At 39.8% G+C, this 23,330-nt stretch overlaps 1 protein-coding gene across 1 annotated transcript; it reads right to left on the reverse strand.

The window, feature by feature from the left end:
* Positions 1-824: 824 nt before the first annotated feature.
* Positions 825-21,571, reverse strand: GPR26 (G protein-coupled receptor 26). Its single transcript, XM_077823080.1, has 3 exons — positions 20,904-21,571; positions 10,399-10,512; positions 825-1,056 (listed from the first exon to the last, which is right to left on the reverse strand). The coding sequence occupies exons 1-3, from the start codon at positions 21,569-21,571 to the stop codon at positions 825-827; spliced, it is 1,014 nt and encodes a 337-aa protein (XP_077679206.1).
* Between the last annotated feature and the right edge of the window lie 1,759 nt (positions 21,572-23,330).

Consider the following 23,330-nt stretch of genomic DNA (forward strand, 5'->3'; position numbering starts at 1 on the left):
TCAGACATGTAGGAAAGGGAGTTGGGGGAAAGGGACATAAGTACCCTGACCTCTTATCCCTGTATACCCTTTGGAAAAGTCCTCTAGAATTTCTTGGGAAGGAAACCAAGAAGGTTCTATAGAAATTACTCTGAGAACCTACCGGATTTAATAAGGAAAGATGGCCTTAACTGAGCCATCCTCTAGCTCTCTATAGAAGACATCATTCTCTATTCAGTTCTACAGGATAGTTCAAAAAAGCATATAGAAAAAGGACCTCAGATACTACAGCAAAGGGGCCATATAAGTATATAGGTAAACAGACAGATAATTTTCTATTAAGCTTTAACAAGATTTTCAATAGGGACCTACTCAAGCAGCCAGGTTAGCATCATTCTCTAGTTCTAGCAAGGGGGATTGGGTGGAGCATCATATAGAGCCAGCAACATGTGCAAGCCAGGGATGCACACTGCAGCTTTTTAGAGTCATTTTAAAATGGACCCTGCAGTGTTTTGCTCCTGCCACTTCTATGGCTCCCTCCGATAAGGATAGGGTTTGACCCATTATGGATGCATCACCCTGCATTGAAGTCGATGGGATATTTGTGTTTGGAGAGCCGGCAGGTTCAGGTATCAATTACAACACTTCATGTCAAAAGAAGGACATGTGAAGCAGCCAGCTTCACTCTGAAAGTTGTTACATGGGCTGCTGATGAGGTGCAAGCTAGACTGTGAGCTTCAGTGAATAACGTTCATGACCATTGCTAGTTAATGATAGCTACATGTTACTCCCCCACAACCCCCTTGTATTCTTCCATCTTTCGTGGAGATTCTGTGCCAGCTTCCTCATTCAGTCATTTGCAATATATTCTGATTGTGCGATTCGCTTGTGAGGGCTGAGGAATTTATGGAGCTTCTTTTAAGAATCTTGTTTATTATGTCCTTCCATGTCTTCTTGTACTGGTGTCGTAATAAAGAGTACACAAAAGGGTCTGAAACAGCTTTGCTGTAAGCCAAGCACTTGGAAATGACTCCCCAGTGAGAACTGATGGGGACTACAGATGATAATTCTACCAGTCTGCCAAGAAACAGGGAAAAGTGTTACTGAGAGAGAGACATAACAGTACAGATAGAAACAGAGCAAACTGCTAGTGGTACACAAGTTGGATCAGGGAGGGGAATTTTCTTTGTATTGTTCAGTTCTTAACAGAGCAAGGGACTACAATTTCAACATAGTCCATTGGTTCTACATACAGCTGCCTTTATTATAAATGGAAGTTACATGCCTACCTTCGTGTGCAGGTTATCAGAGGACTATAACTGGATGACCAGTTCTGTGCACAACAAAACAAACCCACACAGACCAAGTACCAGTTGTACTGGTTTTTATGTGGTGGTTCTTTATTGTGAAAACCACATTCTACACACAAACCATATACAGCTGCCTTCTTGGGATCTTGAAGTTACTGAATGATAGCATCAAGAACGGAAAAAAGTATGAGCCCACCTCCCCAAGATCTTTAAACTAAATGCAGAGGCCAAATTCTCATGTTTTACTCAGTCCTTTCTCAGATAAGCCTGCATTTAGTGTAGTCTGAAATCCTGAGAAATCATCTCTGGATCTGACCTGAGCAGATATGTTCACTATATTGGGCCACATACAGCCAGCTGTAAGTAAATGCATTCCACTGGCTTCAATGCAGTTGCATCCACGTGGAGCAAGGCTATGTTTACTGTTCAAGCTTGATTTTTGGAAATATTGATATGAACATGACTTTACTTGTATGAGCTCTCCCATCTGGTAACAAAGCAAAAAGAAAACAAAGAAGGTTGATTTAGAGCAGGTCCCATTCAGCGTGGGTCTCAGACTGAGGATTTAGGGACCTCACACAAGTCTTACGATACATACCAGATATTCAGCAATTATTCTTTGACTTGCTAGGCCATATCCTATCTGTATGCCCATCCTGAGAAGGTGTAATGCTTTCTTTGATCTCTACTGGGATGCTTATCCCTATAAGGTCTTGGTCTAGTAAAGGAAAGCATGAATTTACACTTGACTTTTTTTCAGAAATTATTTTGAATAGTGGTGTATCATCAGGTTCATGTTTATTATTGGTTTTGCTTAGTCACAAATTAATTAATTAAATGAATACAGTCTTCACTGAAAATTTCCTATTAAATATCATGCTATTATCACACAATCACTTGTGCACAACAAATTAATCTCAACTATTACAAGAACCATTTTCCAAATTGTATAAAATAATTTTCTAAATATTGTCCTAAAACCTTTTTTAGTGTGCTTGAGTCCAACACCGAGAGGAGTGCCATTGCTCAGGCTAATGGATTGCATGTGTAGAATACTAGCCATACGTCTACACTGCAAAACAAAAACAACCTCCCCCCCCACCCCCAAACACAAAGAACTACTGCAGTGAATCTGAGCCCAGCTAAACTAACTGGGGCTTGAACTATGGGTCTAAAAATATCAGTGTATAGGTTCCTGCTCAGGCTGAAGCCCAGACTCTGAGACCCTCCCCGCTCGATGGGTGTCAGGACCTAGGCTCCAGCCCGAGTGGGAACGTTTACCCTGCTATATTTAGTTCTGTAGTGCAAGCCTCATGAACCTGAGGCAGTTGACCCAGGCTCTGAAACTTGCTGCTGCAGGGTTTGTTTTTGCAGTGTAGATGTATCCTAAATCTTGAAGGATGGTAGTTCCTGTAATGTTCTTGATAACTTTTGTATATTAGACATTTTGGAAATCTTCCTGTTGTCACAGAGGAACCATATATCTCTTCCTGTTCTTCTGGACCAACTCTTGAGCAGCCTGGCTAATGACCCTAGATGGTGGCAAGTATCATGAGTGTTATCTATCTGGCTCTAAAATAATCGATGACCCATCCAATTTCTGTTAAATCTAATGGAAAGATTCCAATTGTCTTCATTCAACATTTGATCTGTCTCTAAGAAAAGGGGGCAATGTAGGAAAATTCATCACTGAGAGATCATCTGGAGGCTAATATTAGAGAGATGTTCTGAATTACTAAATAGTCATTTAATGGAAAAAATACACATTTGCAATATAGCAATGCGAATTTTTCAAAGCAGCAGGAAAAAAGAATTTCTCAGCTAAGTTACTTCAGTTTGTGCTGATTCAAATACAGATACTTCATTTTGTGATATTTCAGACAATGTGACAAAGACAATATTGACTATAGTGCAAGCTTTTCTCTTGCAATGTCTTTGAGAAGCACTGAAGGGCAGTTCTGCTCAATATGTGTCCAAAATTGTTGAAAAACAATTGATTTTTCCAGAACAGTGTTTCAAAAGATGCATGTTCTGCTATGTGAGAATAAAATGCCCTGATTTGCACTGGGAAATTAAATCTTTGCTGAAAGTTTTCAGCAGCAGGTGCCCCTGAACATGTACAGCAAATGGGTTTATTGCTAGTGTTCCTGCAGGGGAAAAAATGTCAGTACCGTTTCAGAGAGCGTGACTGAGGCGCAGTTTATGAAGCAATATTAAAAGTAGCTTTGTCTGACTCAATCATCTTACAAATGTGTATGTCTTCTCCCTTGATTTATTAGTCTTTTGCTTAATTCCTCTCTGAATCATGCTTTTTGAAGGAGAATTGAGAAGTGGCATGGGCCAAAGTTTACAGCACTGCACTGGGACTGAGGAGACCTCCGTTCCTTAACTTGCTCCGCAACGAGCCTTGGGCAAGTCACGTCACCTCTCTGTGTTTCTCTTTCCCTTCCCACCCTTTGTTTGTCCTGTCTACTTACACTGTAAACTCTTTGGCTCAGGAGCTGTCTCTTACTATGCCCTGGTCTACACTACAAAATCCACACCCCAGAGCGATGTAATTATAGTGACCTAATCCCTGCTGTAGACAGTGCTGTGCAGATGGGAGAGCTTCTCCCATTGGCATAGCTACCTCCTCTCAGGGAGGAGGAGTACCTATGCCGTTGGGAGAAGCTCCAGGTAGGCGTCTTCACTAAGCAAGACAGAGGCACCATTGCAATGCTGTAAGTGTCGACAAGCCCTATTTGTTTGTACAGCACCTAGCTCAGAATCATAGAAATGTGGGGCTTGAAGGGACATTGAGAGGTCACCCCTGTGCTTAGGCAGGACCGAGCATACCTAGACTATCCCTGACAACCGTTCAACCTGTTCTTAAAAACCTCCAAAGACAGGGATTCTACAATGTCCCTAGGAAGCCTAACTGCAAACCTAACAGAGCTTAATGACCCTTATAGAAAGATTTTTCTAATATCTAACCTAAACCTTCCTTGCTGTAGATTAAGCCCATTACTACTTCTCCTACCTCCAGTGGACATGGAGAACAACTGACCATTGGCCTCTTTATAACAGCCCTTAATGTATTTGAAGACTGTTATCTGGTCCCCTCTCAGTCTTCTTTCCACAGTGCTAAACTTGCCAAGGTTTTTTAACCTTTACTCATAGGTCAGGTTTTCTAAACCTTTTTTCATGTTTGTTGCTCTCCTCTGAACTCCCTCCAATTTATCCACACCTTTACAAAAGAGTGGTGCTCAGAATTGAACCTAGTTCTTCACCTGAGGCCTTGCAGTGCCAAGTAGAGCAGGGCAATTACCTCCTATGTCTTACATGTGACATTCCTGCTAATACATCCGAGAATAGTAGCTTTTTTTGCAACTGCATCACATTGTTGACTCATATTCAATTTACTTTCCACTATACCCCCTAGATCCTTTTTGGAAGTGCTAGCATCTAGCCAGATATCTCCCATTTTGGAGTTGTGTATTTGACTTTTCTTTCCTAAGTACAGTACTCTGCATTTGTCTTTATTGAATTTCATCTGTTGATTTCAGACCAATTCTCCAATTTGTCAAAGTCATTTTGAGGCTGTATAATGGAGCCACGATCTCAGTTGGGGCCTGTAGACATTACTGTAATGTAGATATAAATGAAGATAGTTCTATGTCTTTTACACTAGCATTTAAATAGTATTTTGTATGGGGGGGTGTTTGTTTATATAAATGGTAAAGTTTCTTAGTGTGATCTTAGATGTGGCAGGAACAGTGAAAGAAAGGGAATGAAGGAGTGACACAGCAGAAAGGTGGATCCCGTGATAGAAATTCAGGTAACCATAGCTGGTCATCTTGAATTCAAGTGAAATATTCCCAAAATCAAACTTTACATTTGTGATAGCTGTACTCTCCAACATGCCAGTTTTCATATTTTTTATTTGCTGTGAAAACCACTTTTGCTCTCATAGTTTCCCAGTCAATATCATGATGATAAACCTTTCATAAACCACAGGGGGACTTTTCATTTTAAATTCAGTTGACAAACATGCCTTCAATGTCCGCGCATTGCACAGTGTAATTACTTGCACTCTGTGAGCTGTTACTGTCACCTGTTGCCAATACCATGAATGTTTAGATGTATATGAACTAAGACCTTAAATTAAATTAAATTAAATGGAATCATTGTCCATGGACAGCAAGTGAAGACAATGTTTGGCTATTGAGTTTAAACCAAAAAGTGCTGTACTGTAGATTAGTTTCCCTTTCAAATAATTGCATATTGGCTATTGCATAACTGTCAGGTTTCAAATGGGTTTTTTTTTTCCATCACACATAACCAGGACCCCTTCATGTTGAAGATTCCCATTAACAAAATTCTGTTCAGGTTCTCTAATCTTTTCTTCATATAGCCATTCTAAAATTGTTTGGTAACAGGCTGTATACTTCTTTCTCAGACAAAGGAAGTGCACTAAAATGTGGACAGAAGTCAAGAGATCATATAGGAGAAGGATGAATCATTCAAACTCTGGTAACTACAGAACACTTTACTGGGTAAGACATTTCATATTCTGATAGAGTTTGATGGAACTTCATTAAATTCAGCGGATGCCTTCAATAACCAAGATGTGAACTTTGTGGTTGACCCTGTGTCAATCAATTCCATGAATTATAATCAATCTTCCCTAAATGCACATCAGGTAGACAGCTGGAGGAAGCAATCCAAGATTCTCTGTTTTTTTTCCTTCAATGATTGAGTCCTATTAGAAATCCCTCACTTTTATCAACAGAATTTTTAGTAGTTTATTAAATTATATTTAAGTGTCCTTGAAACTTACAATTTGCATAATACATAGCACATTGTTTTTGACAACTATACATATATATATTTCTATGCCTGTGGTTTTATTACAGATTTAACATATGCAATAAAATCCCAGGCATAGAAATGTACACAGAGCCCAATGCTGAATGTTGGACAATGCACAGATAATTCCATGATGGATATTCAAGGCATATTGTATTTGTCATCATCTTTGAAGGAAGATTTTGTTTCCTATTGATGAGGGACATTCTATGCATCCAGTTTCAATTTTCATGACACATTAGAGCCCCAAAGTGACATTTTCAGTGAAGTAGCATTAATATTTTAGTGCCATCTGTAAATTAAATTCCACAGCATCATCTACATAATTCCAAATGCCTTAATGCTTCAAAGCTGTAAAGCTGTATTTCTTGTAATATTTTGTTAATATTTTAGAATTTTATAATTATTAGAAAGGATGTCATGTAGATAATAAACCTTTTAACTTCACATCCAGTAAACAGGAGCAAATGTTTGTTTAGTTTGAGAATTAAGACATTAATCTCTTAGGCACTCTAATGAAACCCCTTTGTATTAAAGTCAAGTCAGTGCATGCCTCTGTGTCTAAACATTTGTTGTAGTGAAAGCTTTTACTGCAAACACACTAAAGAAGCTTAGACAGTGATGTAGTTCCAACATACTTGTTTTTCAGTGCTGTAATTTGAGAACAGTTATAGGAAAAACACAGTATAGAACAGATAGTCTCAAACATTTTATCATTAAACAGTGAGACAAAACAGACATTTTCTGGGTCTTAGATGATCATATCAGAACAAATCCATTCATTTTCCAGAAATTTGGTTAAGACTTTCTCTAATGTATTACCTCCATTTAGCCTGAATTCTTACTGTTTTAGTATACATCGAAGTACTAAAGGGCCAATTTCTGCCCTCAGATATTTGCACACAACGCCCATTGACATCAGAATTTGACCTGAATAGTTTCTGATTAAATATATTGTACTGCTGAGATCTTTATTTTCAAGGCTTTATCAGAGAGTTTTGGTGCTACATGTTGATTTCTGTGTTAATTGTTGTAAAGCAGCTCTGGGCACCCAGCTCTTCACCTTATTGTTTGGTAAAATGGGAGTCTGTTAACATGACAGGTTTCAGAGTAACAGCCGTGTTAGTCTGTATTCGCAAAAAGAAAAGGAGGACTTGTGGCACCTTAGAGACTAACCAATTTATTTGAGCATGAGCTTTCGTGAGCTACAGCTCACTTAATGCATCGGATGAAGTGAGCTGTAGCTCACGAAAGCTCATGCTCAAATAAATTGGTTAGTCTCTAAGGTGCCACAAGTCCTCCTTTTCTGTTAGCATGATGACCTCCTTTTGATAAAGTGCTGTTTTAATAGCCACTGCACTGGATAACCTCCAAAAGCATGAAAATGACTGCTTCTTAGTGATTGTGAGCAGTCTTATTAATAGTCAGTCTTGCTTCTTCACTGTGTGCATGTATCATGACCTGCCATATTCTGCAAGGAATCAGAGTGACATGTGAATTCCTATAACCTGACCTGTGAGCCCCAGAAGCCATTTTTTCTAGCCATTGTCATATCTCCACTTCACATCAACTAAGGCTTTTAACTGAGACTAGAAGGCTATTTTTTTCAAAACTGGCCACCCAAAATTGGTTATAAAAATCACGTACTTATATGCACAAACTAGCAAGTGGGAACCCCTCATGGGAATTCTGTACCCAACTACTCATTTGTACAAACAGGATTTTGTGTGCAAAGATCAGACAAGCAGGTCTGAAAAATGTGGCATTGTTTGTTTGTCAAATGTTTCATGATGACATAAGCGAATTCTTACCTTTTTTGTTTAAAATTTGAGAATTCATTTGTTAGGGCTAGTTTTTGCTGATATTGTGGGATAATTCATTAATTTGGGGCCTGATTATGGACACAGAATTTACTCACATGAGTAAATGTTGAATATTATCTAATAATATGAAGGGCCTAGAGTCTGCAATAGGTGCCAAAAAAATTGAAATAAAAATATTTTTATTTTCCTACTTAAAAGATACATACAGAAAATAAAGGGATGTGTGAGAATATTTTCTCACTAATTTTATTTTAATGGGCATCAGGTTTAATATAAACAGGGGAAGTACTTTTTCCACACAATGGCAAATTAAACTGTGGAACTCATTGCCACGGGATGTTGATGGCCAAAAGGTATAACTGGGTTCAGTGAGGAAAGAGATAGAGGATGGTACAGCTAGATGTCTAAATATAAAGATATAAGGAACGGACGCATGAACTAGCAGCATTACTGCAAATCAAAGTATATTAGCATATAAATTAGAAAGGTACAGCTATCATATTATTACATTAGTAACTCTAAAAATACGGACCAAAGTCATTCAGAAACAAGGAGTATGGGTACATGTCAGTGACTGGAGCTAACAAGGTTTGTTATAAATTAAAGGGGCTTATTCTTAATAAGGATTTAATCACATGTTTCTACTTCAGAGCTAAAAACAAACAGGTGCCTCCAGTACTTGTTTGAATCACTGAAAGTGCTGGTTTTTAACCCCAGTTAGATAAGCTTTTACCTGGCTAAACCAAAAAGTTACTTTGAGATCACCTTATTCTAAACCCAGATTAATCATCATGCCTCATGATTTACAGTTTTGTGGCCTCAATTCAGCAACGCATTAACCCACATGCTCCATCCCTACACAGCATAGCAGGTAAGCACATATGTAATTGAAGCATGTGGTTAAGTGATTTGCTGAATTAGGAACAGATTGATGAAAGAGGGCCTGAGTGATTAACTTTCTCTTTCCCTGCATACCTTATATTTACTCTTTGCTTAGAAAAATGACTAGGTGCTCAAGCCTGACAAGTGTTGAGAACTCTGTTCCCAATCCAGGAAAACACTTGGATATCTGCCTCACTTTGAGCACTCGATAGACCCATTGACTTCAACAGGATTACTCACATGCTTAAAGTTAAGCATGTACCTAATGTGCTTTGCTGGATTTAGGACAGACTGCTCAGCACCTTGCAAGACTGAGCCATAAGCCACTATGGAGAAGAACCTTAAAAATCACCATTCGTCCTTAAGTGCAAAGCTTTAGTGTAAAATGAAGTTAGCCTCTTGAAATCAGACAAATACTCTAGCGCTGACATTGTAAAGCATGAGACTGAAGACTAAGTGATTGTAATAATCTAAAAAGTGTCAGAATGTGTTACCTAGAAGATCTTATTACTGTTATTAAGTGGAATTTATCAATAAATACAGTCACATTCTGTCACAAATAAACACCATGCATTTAATGGTCATGATTGTCATGGGCATAACATCATGAATGACACTCAAGCCTCCAGTTCTGGCAAGAGATTTTAAGCCCCTTTTTTTTAAAATATACCAAATATCATAAATATGCCAAAAAATTAACTTAACCTTTTAAGTTGTGCCCACATATGTTGGGTCTGACTTTCCAATAATTTATTTTCACTGGAACAGCATTAAGTAATATTCAAGAAAATATTTCCTTCTCCAGTTCTGCACCAGAATTTTTCTGGAGTCCTTTAATGAAGAATGCAAGTTGTACATTCCTTTCCAATATATGTAACTTCAGAATGTTTATCTGGGCTACATGCTTTAACATTTTTTATCTCATAGGATTAATTTTGTGCTTCCTATAGGACTATTTTCAAAGATAAGATAGCAGATGGAAAATGGCATCTGATCATAAATCACAAGAATTTTTGTTTTAGCTCTGAGCCACGAAAGCTTTGATATTCTGTTTATGACTAAGAGTTCTATCCAGTCAGACAAAATTCCCATTTAAGTCTGTCAGCCAGATTCTGATCTCACTTGACCAGATTCTCATAGCTTTACTCAGGGTGTGTAGTACCTTACTCTGTAAGGTGTCCCACTGAAATCAGTGGGACAATTTGTGAAGTGAACTAAGTATTAATAAGGACAGCAGACCCATCTGACCCACTGACTTCCATGGAGTTACTCCTGATGAACTCTGATGTGTATGAGATAAGAATCCTGGTCTATTTGGACTTTGAGATCAAAGTCTGGCCTGTTGCCTGACTGAGAATTGATCAGAATAAGAACTATAAAATATGTACAATACCATTAGTACAGTAAATGCAACCTCTGTCATAACAGTGGAAATGTTTAACAAAAATTTTGAAGAGAGTAGGAGACTTGTGGATTAATATTCTGTTTTCTGATTCATTGATCTAACTTTTCTGAGTTAGTGCATATGGAATTTCAGTAGGTAGGTTTGAACTTACCTTGTAATTACATAAGGTGCAAAACAAAGTATAAAAGTACCAATAAAGGTACTGATTTTCTTTGTTGCTCGTTGCCTCCGTCTCTTTTGTTCTTCTAGACAACGCTCTCGTACACTGTGTAACATTTAATACAAACAATAACATGAATCACAATACCAAATAGCAGATTTTAATGGTTTTAGTCCTGGAATGATTTATAAAAGCCTTCCCAGAAAACATTCTAGTCATACAGGACACTACTATCTATTAATTCATTGTATCCCTTAACTTATATTCCTCCCCACCCCAACAATAATTACTGTAAGGATTTTTTTCTTTTCTTTTATAATGAGATTGGGTCAAATTCAGTTCTGGTGGAAGTAGCTATAACTCTCATTGGAATCAGTGGAAGTTGTACCTGCTTACATCAGGCCTGAATTTGGCTCTTTCTGTTCAACGAAATTTGGAAAAAAACCAAAATGGTATATATGGAACACTAGTCTATAGAAAGAACGTTTTAAACAACATATTACAGGGAAGGAGAAAAAAGGAGATTTGAACTTCCCAAAGCGATAACCAATAAATATTTAGTATATTAATACCTTAGTTAAAGCAATAAAAATGTAACTGGAAAAATACAACATACTGTGAAAGCTTTGTGTGACATTAGAAAGATCATTCTATCACATAGATATGAATTGTATGGCCATACGCTTTGTAATTACTTGTAAATTTCTGTGCATAGTACTAGAAAAAAGTTGATGTAACTTTGCAAAACAGACAATTAAATATCAAGTCTAAATAGCTATAACATCCTTAACCCTGGACTGAAACCTGCAAACTTGTTTACACAGACTGACTAGACAAATAGAAAGAAATTAACTATATATTTACTTCAGTATAATATTTGCCATTTTAGCACATGAACTGCTCCTTAAAACTCACATTGGGCCGGATCTGGAGGTGTTTTCTGAAACCCTGGTTCTATGAGCCACCTATGAGTTGCTAAGGAGCTCGACTCAAATTGAAATTAATGTGAGTGAGGATCCTCAGCACTTTCTGAAGTGGACCCTCTGTTTTACTTGGCAAAACTTCCACTGAAATCAGTATCAATTTACCTAAATTAGGAGTGAGTGAATTTAGGATCCAGTTGAGGCTCATTCTGCACCTCTATACATGGAGAGAAGAGCACTTTCTCAGGGCTGTTACATCTGCACTGTGCATGTGGGTTGAAAGGGGCAGTGAAAATGCCCCATCTCCCTCAATGTCCCAACTAGCACGACTACATATGCTACGGCAGGTACAGGGCTGGCAAAGGTACGTTCCCTCTTGAGCAAGGGAAACCAGAAGGCAGACTGGGGCTCTGAGTCAGTCTGTTCCCTGCTCTGCTCCTGGGGCAGCAACTGGAAGCTGTTCCGTGCATAGGACTAACGGCAGAGCCACTACGGATCCTAAGTTAGGACCTCACAGTTTGAGCCAGGAGCAGCATTTCTGTAATTGTTGTTTCTCAATAATTTTACTGTAAATGCATTACTGGTTCTCAGTTCCAAACATGTATACAGTAACAGGCATAGGGCCTACTACCATCTCCTCATTCTGGTATAACGTAAGTCTAATGGAAACACAAAGATTTTCATTATCATCTAAGTGTCTAATCCTTTTTTGAATCCTACCTAAATTGTGTGCTTCATTGCTACCTTGTGGCAATGAGTTCCAATGCTTGCCATGGGTTTTGTTCGAGAAAAAAGATTTCCTTTTATCCATTGGAAATGTATCCTTATATTGTCAGCTCCCTGGGCATCTTCGATCACTGTTTTTTAAAACAAACATACCAAAAAAAAAGGTTCTTCCTCCCCTGAAATATGTGATCCCCACCCCTATTCCTCGAAAAAATAGTCCTGCCCAGGTCGGGGAGAATCATATCTCAACAATGCCACATGTTCAAATTCTCTTTTTGTTTTATTTTTTGTTCCTGTTTTTCATCTCTTCAAGGGTAGAAGTGGAATTTTTATACCTTTGGGAAAAGGTTCCACTGGAACCCAGGATTTGCTTTCAGTCCTGAAGGAACTGGGAAATTGGATTTTACACATGTGGCGTTTTAGATTTTGACCATCCATTTTAGGTTTGTAGAGGTTTTTATTGCTTCCTCTTTGCCCTGTACAGCTGGACTCATGGCAACTGAGCCACCTGGCTTTGTAGGTGAAGGGACATAATCCAAAAAAACCACAATTCCCATCAATTTTTTTCTCTCTAAAATATATTTTCTCTGTGCTAGGTAGCATATTTGGAATGATTTAGTATTCAGGTTTTATTAGCACTCAACTGGGACACTGCACATCTCACTCAAGACTTCCACACTGGTGATTAACACAACCATCCCAAAAGTATGTGATAAACACATAATATATTTTCTTTCACTCTTTTTCTTAGACACATATACATGTATTTATGTGTATATGTATATTTCCATATGAAAATACACTTATATGTATATTAGGGCTGTCAAGTGATTAAAAAAATTAATCATGATTAATCGCACAATTAAAAAAAGTAATTGTGATTAATCACGCTGTTAATAATAGAATGCCATTCATTTAAATATTTTAGATGTTTTCTACATTTTCAAATATATTGATTTCAATTACAATACAGAATACAAAGTCTACACTGCTCACTTTATATTATTTTTATTACATATATTTGCACTGTAAAAAACAAAAGAAATAGTATTTTTCAATTCACCTAAAACAAATACTGTAGTGTAATATCTTTACCATGAAAGTTGAACTTACAACTGCAGAATTATGTAAAACAAATGCATTAAAAAATAAAAATGTAAATTTTTAGAGCCTGCAATTCCACCCAATCCTACTTCTTGTTCAAGCAATCGCTCAGACAAACAAGTTTGTTTACATTTGTAGAAGATAATGCTGCCTGCTTCTTGTTTATAATGTCACCTGAAAGTGAGAACAGGAGTTGTAGCCGGCATTGAAAAATATTCACGTGCCAGATGCACTAAAGATTCTTATGTCCCCTCATGCTTCAACCACCATTCTAGGCGACATTCATTCATGCTGATGACAGGTTCTGCTCGATAACAATCCAAAGCAGTGTGGACTGACGAGTGTTCATTTTAATTATCTGAGTCAGATGCCACCAGCAGAAGGTTGATTTTCTTTTTTGGTGATTCAGGTTCTGTAGTTTCCACATCGGAGTGTTGCTCTTTTAAGAGTTCTGAAAACATGCTCCACACCTCGCCCCTCTCAGATTTTGGAAGGCACTTCAGATTCTTAAACCTTGAGTCGAGTGCTGTAGCTATCTTTAGAAATCTCAAACGGATATCTTTTTTGTGTTTTGTCAAATCTGCAGCGAAAGTGTTCTTAAAATGAACATGTGCTGGGTCATCATCCAAGACTGTTAAAACATGTTCATTTTATGGCAGAATGCAGGTAAAACAGAGCAGGGGACATACAATTCTTCCCCAAATAGTTTGTTCACAAATGTAATAAACACATTTTTTTTAATGAGAGTCATCAGCATGGAAGCATGTCCTCTGGAATGGCAGCTGAAGCATGAAGGGGCATACGAATGTTTAGCATAGCTGGCATGTAAGTCCTTGCAATACTGGCTACAAAAGTGCCACGTGAACACCTGTTCTCACTTTCAGGTAACACTGTAAATAAGAAGTGGGCAGCATTATCTCCTGCAAATGTAAACAAACTTGTTTGTCTTAGTGATTGGCTGAACAAGAAGTATGACTGAGTGGACTTGTAGTCTCTGAAGCTTTACATTGTTTTGTTTTTGAGTGCAATTATGTAACAAAAAAAATCTAAATTTGTAAATTGCACTTTCAGGACAAAATGATTGCACTACAGTATTTGTATGAGATGAATTGAAAAATACTATTGCTTCTGTTTATCACTTTTACAGTGCAAATATGTGTAATAAAAATAATATACATTTTTATTTCAATTACAATACAGAGTATGAAAATGTAGAAAAAAATCCAAAATATTTAATAAATTTCAATTGGTATTCTATTGTTTGAGTGTGATTAAAACTGCGATTAATCATGATTCATTTTTTTAATCTCGATTAATTTTTTTGAGTTAATCGCGTGAGTTAACTGCGATTAATCAACAGCCCTAATGTATGTATATACACACATATACATATGTTTTGATAATGATAATAGAACTGCACTCATAATCTACCTTTCATTAATGTTTCTTCAGATCACTGAGATCATTAATTAAGGAAATTTCACAACTATGTTATACTATGTTGGAAAGCTGGTATAAAGCACTTCATTCTAGAAAGGAAAGTTTATGAGATACTGAACTTTCAAATAATCACAATGTGATATATATCGAAGCTAATTTGTTGGGGGTGGGGCAGGGGAGGAGAGAGAGATTTCTAAATTTTCTAGCCGTCTACTCCAGCATATAAGGCAACATGGCTTTATGAGTAGAGAGATGAAAAACAATAATAATAAAAAATGTAAAACATTTTTTTAAAGGTGTGCCCTAAACAAACACATGATCATATGAGGTGTTTTAAAAGTTTTTTTTGGCACTCATTTTGGATGATCTTCAAAGATTACCTGTTGCTTTACAATTCAGGAATAATGTGACCATCCTTTCCAGCATTATACATCCTTGCGTGTATATATATATACACCAGATATATATATTGGTACATAAGGTCCCGATCCTGAATTATGAACCACAAGCGGATGTGCAGACATATTTCTCAATGCAGGATTGTGGTCTAAATATATTCCATCCAAAAAGAGGAATTGGGCACTGGCAAGTCAGGAAATGCTAAGTGAAGAACAGACACTCAGCTTGATCTTTGCACCCCCATCCACATTCCTTAACATATAGTCTCAGATAATGCAATAAAAAATGGGCTTTCGTATAAATCTCATATGCAGGCCATATACTCTACCATATTGTACTGCTGTATGACACAGATGGTCCAAGATTTTCGGAAAAGGACTGAGTGGGAAGAACCCCTTTGTATACTGGGGTTCACCATCATTTTCAGTACAAAAAATTAACATTTATAGACCAGATTAAGGAGGCAGAGGGGAAAATGAATATTTGTTATGGAGAATGAGAGGTAGAGAGAATAGGAGGGGGACAGAGAGAGACTGTGAGTAAGGAGAAAGAAACTGGAGGATAGACATTATGGGGAAAATGTAGGTAGAAACGGGGCGAATGGGGGCATGGAGGATGGAGAGTAACTGATTGAATCAAATGAAGATTGAGAGATGTTGGGGTTACGGTATTAAAAGAAATTGAAAGGTCTCTGTGTGTAATGATTGTGCCTTGTACTGTGCCTACATTGTAGCTGTCTGGAGCTCATACTGTCTTTTTGTTAGTAGTTTGTACAGTGCCTCATAATGGTCTCTTGAGTATGTGGGATGTTTGAAATGACTGTATTTTCCATATGTAGTAAGCAACAGGTGAATTATTCAGGTCTTGCCAAACAAGTGGCAATTAAATATAAAGACTAGATGACACCATTAAATCTTTGTGCCTCCTATTTAACGTCTTTTAATAATTTCTAAGGAACTTCCATTCTGTGGTGGGGGAGTTCTTGCTTTTCTTTCCTTCTCTGTCTTTATTCCCTTTTGTTCTCTCATTCAATTGTCTTCTCAGATCCAGGTATTTCCCACTCTTATATTCCTGCTATATTTTTTCATTTCCCAGTTTCTGTATATTGTTTTTTTTTTCTCTTCCTTACTTGCTCTACATATCTGTTTCACCTTACATGTGTTGTTGCTGTTAATAGAATTATTACTGTTATTAATATTGAGCCTAGGACCCATAACCATGGATTCTTGAAGTTTATACGTGTTACAGTAAGAATAATAAATAATAAATGAGTTATCTAGTGGATGAGGATTAGCTGGAGATACACAGTATATTCAGGACAAATTCAGAATAATATTATAGGGGTGAAAAGTAGTTCATGGCTATGTGTGTTATAATTTGGTGATGTATCAGATATAATTGAAGACACTTGATTTCTAACTGTGGACCCAGAATCCTATGTTAAAAACTGCAGTTCAAAAGAGTTCATTAAATATATGATGTATTTATATTGTTTTATTCCAAAAAGAGTATTTCCTACCTCTGAACCTTTTTTAAACTGTTAGAAATTAACTATCATATATTATTTTTAGTTCACCACTGCATAAACTGTCAGAATATAACTGCTATATTCTGTATTTCGTTTTTCAATTTTCTTAACCAACTAAATAGCACTATTTTGAGGAGAGTAAATAATAGTGTTGTCCCTTAAAAATTGCAGACTGCTTTAGATAACTGTAAAGCAGTTGCAGTATTCAAGATATTTCCCACAATAAATATCAGAAAGCACAAGGGAATATGGCTGATACTAAGGTAACCCTGTCCAATTATCTTGCTAGAACTGGAAGATTTTGGGGATTTGGAATTCTAACTCCCATAGACTCCTTTAAAATCCCATCCAACTTTCTTAGGTCTTGATCCACAAGATAAATCAATAAGAGAACTTATGTATTTAAAGTTATGCATCTGCTGACGTGCTTTGCTGGACTAGCACTTTATAGACATATGCGAAGATAAGAGGGTTTTTTTTTATAGGCTTCATATCATAGGAGCTGATCCAGTGTATAACTGATTCATATACAGTAATTCCATCCATTTGTTACAGCAGTGCTGGACAGCACAGCTACAGATCAAAGTCAGCCAATGTTTCTGTTATTTACAACAGGATTTTTTCTATGCAATGTACAGGAATTTGATATAGTGAATGGATTATAATTATCACTAATGGACATGATGTTCTCCATGTTATCCTGTCAGTTTGCAAGATAAGGTGTGTAACATGCTCAACCACTTTGGATCAACCCCTGGTAACTAGAAACCATTGTTTCAATGTTTTAGTGCAGAAACATCCTCAAGTTAACCTAGGCTAGAGAAAATCACAATAAGTTGTATTAGCAATAAGAAATTTTTTCACAAAACAGAAAATGCTTTGTTTGGACACTTTTTTTTGTCTTCTAAATACTGTAGAAACTATTTCAGGGCCCAATACTGCCAAAAAAGTCAAGAACAGTGATGACTATTTTAATTGGTCCCAATGTTTTCTACGGCACTGCTCATGGACGTAACCATTACATCTGGTAGTGTTTGCAAGAAATAATACTGAGAACTATTTGTCTATTTTTTATCAACCAAATGACACATATGGTAGGGGAATGCTTATTCACAGAATCATAGACTTTAAGGTCAGAAGGGACCATTATGATCATCTAGTCCGACCTCCTGCACAACGCAGGCCACAGAATCTCACCCACCCACTCCTGCAAAAAAACCTCTCACCTATGTCTGAGCTATTGAAGTCCTCAAATTGTGGTTTAAAGACTTCAAGGAGCAGAGAATTCTCCAGCAAGTGACACGTGCCTCATGCTACAGAGGAAGGTGAAAAACCACCAGGGTCTCTGCCAATCTTCCCTGGAGGAAAATTCCTTCTTGACCCCAAATATGGCGACCAGCTAAACCCTGAGCATGTGAGCAAGACTCACCAGCCAGACACCCAGGAAAGAGTTCTCTGTAGTAACTCAGAACCCACCCCATCTAACATCCCATCACAGGCCATTGGGAATATTTACCGCTAATAGTCAAAGATCAATTAATTGCCAAAATTAGACTATCCCATCATACCATCCCCTCCACAAACTTATCAAGCTTAGTCTCGAAGCCAACATGTCTTTTGCCCCCACTACACCCCTTGGAAGGCTATTCCAGAACTTCACTCCTCTGATGGTTAGAAACCTTCATCTAATTTCAAGTCTAAACTTCCTGATGGCCAGTTTATATCCATTTGTTCTTGTGTCCACATTGCTACTGAGCTTAAATAATTCCTCTCCCTCCCTGGTATTTATCCCTCTGATATATTTATAGAGAGCAATCATATCTCCCATCAGCCTTCTTTTGGTTAGGCTAAACAAGCCAAGCTCTTTGAGTCTCCTTTTATAAGATAGATTTTCCATTCCTCGGATCATTCTAGTAGCCCTTTTCTGTACCTGTTCCAGTTTGAATTCATCCTCCTCAAACATGGGAGACCAGAACTGCACACAATATTCCAGGCGAGGAATATTGCTATGAAGCTATGGATAAGGGAGTGATTTATGCCTGAGAGTCTCATTAATGTCAGCAGGAGCTACTCCCTTATCTGCCCTACATCCTTAGTTGAAAACAACCCTAAATTGTTACTTAAGTGGAAAAAGAAAAGATTTTCTGAACTAAAGTTTCCATTTCTCTCTCATCTAAGTCAACTGCAACTAAAGCAGGCACTAAAGATGGGTGAAATCCTACCCCTTCATCCTTTTGGTGCTTGGGGACCCAAGGCTCAGCAGTACCAGAAATCTGACTCATGTTCTTGTCCCTATGAAGGGAGGTTCTTCACCAATGGGAAGAAGCTGTCTTGTCCTTCTGGAGCTCAGCTGCTAGCTAGCTGCAAACTGAATATCCTCTCAGCAGGGGGAGCCCTGATGTTTGTCTTGCAGGGATAGAGGCTGAGGTTGATCAATAGAAAACAATATCACTGCAGATGAATGGACTGGAATGGAACCCTTTCTCCATCTCACCCAGAGCTCCCCATCCAGACCTTCTCACCCCCAGCCAGCTCTTCTTCCCTCCAACACGTTCCCAGACTGATGACCTCAACTCAACCCACCCACAGCCAGATCTCCCAGAAAGATCTCTTCCCTTCCACCCCACTCCCAGCTCCTCCCTTTATACACCACCTCCCCTTGTCCACCTCCGGCCAGAGACTCCCAGTCAGACCTCCTTTCCTCACCCCAGCCCCACTCCAACCATTTTCTTCCTTCCCCCAGCCAAATGTAGCTCTAGACAGACCTGTTCCCCTTCAATCACTTACTGCAAATAGCCAGACACACTTCTGCTAGATCCCCCAAGCCAGACCAGTTCCTCTCGGCCCCCCAAGCCCAATCAGCCAGATCCATTCCTCCCTACTTTTCCCCTTCCAGAACTCACCCCTCCATCCATTCCCACTCTCCTCAGCCACCCCACTCAACCAGACCTTCTCCCCAGCCCCAACTAGCAGGACTCCCTACATCCTAAACCAGGACACTGTCAGCCAGACCTGTTCCCTTCCACCTCCACCCACCAGATCCATGAGGGCCCCCAGACAGACTTGAATACCTGTTCCCCTCAGGCAGATCAGTCTAGCCTGACCTGCTCTCTTCCATCACTCCAGCCCCACACCCATCCAGCTCCAGCCAGACCTGAACTCCTCAAGAATTTGGTCCTCTCTTTTCCATCCTGTCTGCCTCCTCTAGCCAGATCTGTTCCCCTCCACTCCCCTCCAAAGCCTCATCCTCTCTGATCTCCCCACGGCCAGGCATCTGCCCCTCCGCCAGACACACTCACCCAGCCAGCCTCATTCCCTTCCTGACTATTGTCCATGGGCTTCTTCCAACTAGGCTCCCACTCCGCCAGCCTCCCCTCCCCACTCCCCTCCCTTTCTTACGGACCCAGGAAGAACCCCCAGCAAAATCTGCTTCCCTCCGGACTTCTCTACCCGGCCAGATCCACCCCCTACCATCCTCTCACAGATCCCCCCCGAACTACTCCTTCCTCACACGCTGCAACTACTCTCGTCTGAACCTCCCCCCCCCCACACCCACTCCTTCAACCCCCCATGCTCATCTAAGAATCATTAGCCCCTTGTATTCCAGAGTCCCATTCCTCCCATACCTAGGCAGGGTGGGCTGATGGAAGGTCTCTGGGGCAGATTTAACTCACGTTCCCTTTGCTTGTCAGATGAAGGCTGGCACTGAATGCTCTCATGTGTGGATTTACACCCAGGTATTCACTCGTGTTTAGTTGGTGCCTATTACTTCCTTCGAGGAGGATACAGTTCCTGACTCCGCGCTGCCAAACGCAATGCTCGAGCAAAGGAATGACATTCAGGGCAGCAGTTTCTCACTGCACGGTGCCAAAGGTAAAGGGCGTGCTGATGTTCAGTTTAATCCACCCCCGGTGGTCCCCAGGCACATTTTAGACTGTCCTTAGCAAAACATCGGCACGTGCTCATCGCTAAGTCCGTTTTCGGAGCCAAAAGGGCAACATCCAAAGAACTCTTTGCAGTGAAAGTGCCGTCCTAGCCAAAGCCCGCTACTCCTGTTAACTCCACCCCAATGCAATTCCCTGGCCATAACAAACCAGGGTCGTTAAATGACATTGCTTGCCATTATCCCATCTCAGGATTTGTTGGCAGCGAATTTAACAGCAAATGTGCGCGCAACGCAAAGAAGCATGCTTATAAGCAGACCAGAGCTATATTTTAGAGATCCTCCTTCTGTCCTCCCCTCCCCAATACCCTCCTTGCCTTCCTTGTGATACAGATCGGATCCTATTACGAGGCTGAACCCAGTCTTGCACCTGATCTGGCTTCCTTTTCAGTGGGACCGCCTCATTCACTGAGCATACAGACCATCTCCTTACCTGGGATGGATGTCCACCAGCAGCACCAGTGTCTGCATAGTAATCACGTCAATCCTCTTACAGTGAAACCGTGCCACCTTCAGCACTTTTAGATAGGTGAAACACAACACTATGAGGGAGAGGAGGAAGCTGAGGATGTGAAAGACCCCAGTGAAAATCACAAACTGTGTCCTCTCCTCTGATCTCTTGTTGCACAGGGTGCAGGAGGCATAAAGGTGATGGAAACCCACCCAGGAGAGAGAAGCTGCCACTATAGGGAAGGACACAGAGTGTAGCCACGTGTAGCTCAGTATCAGAGCAGCATCTTTGTAACGCATTTTGGAGTGGTAACTTAGAGGGAAGACCACAGCTATCCATCTGTCTATGCTCAGCGCTGCCATGCTCAGCATGGAGTTCGTGGTCAAGAAAGTCTCCAGGAATCCCACCATGTGGCAAAACTGATCTCCCCCCGGTTGATTCTTGTAAATGATCCCAGCCAGGGTCAGGGGCATGTTCAAGACAGTCATCAACAAGTTGGAGAAGGTCAGGTTGAGGATAAACAATCCCGGGACCTGCTTGCGGATGTCGGCGCTGTACAAGAAGCAGATCAGCACCAGCACGTTGGACAGCAATGACACGAGGATCAGGACCACAACCAGGAAAGCCAGGATCACTTCCCAAATGCTCATGGTGCGTCCATTCACAGGAGGAACGTTTCCCAAACTGCACCCAGCGGGCACCCAGACAACATGGTGCGAGGTACTCTCACCTCCGCCTGCTCACACTCCGGCATGCCCTCAGTATTTTTAGAGGAACTGCAGTTCCCTACCCCACCTCCGCTGCTTCTTTCCACGTCAAAGCTTTCAGCGGCGCGCACAAAAGCACTGAGAATGCCCGTCAAACGGCGAGGAGGGCTTAAAACAACCATCAGCAGGACTGAACCACTGTCTCCACTCCTTCCATCCAAAAGGGGCAGGTTGTTCTGAGAAGCGGTTCTCCTGAGATCCCTAATTATTTGTCCCAACAATTCACCGAGTGCATCTAGAGTCTCCCCCCACCCCCCAGCCCTTTCAGGCTGAAGCTAACGTGCTTTTAGGATCACAGGTAAAACCCCGATTCATTGATTAAAGCATGCACACTGCTGGTGCTTCGCAGACATTAATGGGTCTCTCGTCCCCGCCCCCCACTCCCTCCTCGCCCCTTAGAAAGCTGCAAGAGTGACTAGACTTTCCTCAGGAAAAATCCCATGCTTCTATGTAATCGATTTAGCCATTAATTTACAAACAACAGACACTTAACTGAGTTCCTAAACTCCAACATTTTTCATGCATTTCACTGCATCTGTTTGCACAATCACTAGTGTTCGGCTAATGCACAGGATGGATTAGCTGTGCTCAAAAGGAGGGTCAGGATAATGTATTCTATTACTATTCTTACAGTGTGATAGGGATACAATAATAATTGTATAGCTTATACTTCTTTTCATTCCTGGATGTTTGAGCAGTGAACACCTCTTTCCCCCCTTTTTAGAAAGGGGGAAACCAAGACACAGAAGGGTAAAGTAACCTGCCTCAGTGTCACAGAGCAGGTCACTGGCAGAGGAACAGGATCCAGGTCTCCTGACTCTTTGATAACATTTGTTTCATCTTAATCGTCACCAGCCTCCTGTAATAAAAGGTGAATAACTCCTGTGTGCCTGTAAACAAGATGCAGCTTGGCAAAGACAAAGGGAACCTGGTAGGAACTATATGCAATTAATTGTTAAAATTAAACCTGGTTTGTGTCCTGATTTTTAAATGGAAGGATTTAAAAGAATTTTCTGGGTAGAGGTTTCCTTTCCTATCACTTTAAAATTGTTCTAATTAAAATGCTTAAAGGTTGCAAGCTAGCAGTGCTGCATTCTGAACAAGGCAGTCAATTCTCAATACTCCTGCTATAAGAATTCAAAATATAGCCTGCTGCAGGTTTATGGTGGCTTAATAAGCGCATAGTACAGTACATGTGTGCAGGGACTACATTTTTAAAAGGATTTTTTACTGCTTACTTCTATCACATGCACAGTACAGTTCATGGTTGATTTACAGTGTCTATTCATTTTAAAAATACCCAACCTCTAATTCACACAGTAGAAGAGCTGTCTCTATCTTTTGTATCAATGGCTTGTGTATTAGTGAAGGGCCCCATATTCTTCCGTCCAGATGTTTCTTGCTTAACACAGATCTTAAAAAGAGAAAGGAAATTAACCTACTAAGCCACGTGAACGTGCCATTAAAGTTCTTGGACTCATTTACCTCTAACATTGGGCAGAGGACACAGGCCCTTTACCTAAACAAAAGGCAAACTGGGAATCAAATGGTCCAGAGTGTAAAGAGGCCCTAATTTCAAAGTGGTCTCCTGCACACCAGGACAAAAGTCTAGCATCCTTGTCACAGGGTGAACTGTGCCTGT

Source organism: Eretmochelys imbricata, chromosome 7 (assembly GCF_965152235.1).
Source record: "Eretmochelys imbricata isolate rEreImb1 chromosome 7, rEreImb1.hap1, whole genome shotgun sequence".
Taxonomy (NCBI): domain Eukaryota; kingdom Metazoa; phylum Chordata; order Testudines; family Cheloniidae; genus Eretmochelys; species Eretmochelys imbricata.

Bases quoted from the DNA above. Each gene is read 5' to 3' on its own strand.
- GPR26 (XM_077823080.1), bottom strand. From the start codon at position 21,571: ATGAGCATTTGGGAAGTGATCCTGGCTTTCCTGGTTGTGGTCCTGATC. The intron at 10,513-20,903 runs GTAAGGAGATGG...AATGTTACACAG, and splicing joins CTGGTGGACATCCATCCCAG to TGTACGAGAGCGTTGTCTAG. The intron at 1,057-10,398 runs GTAAGTTCAAAC...GTTTCTTGGCAG, and splicing joins GCACCTTATGTAATTACAAG to ACTGGTAGAATTATCATCTG.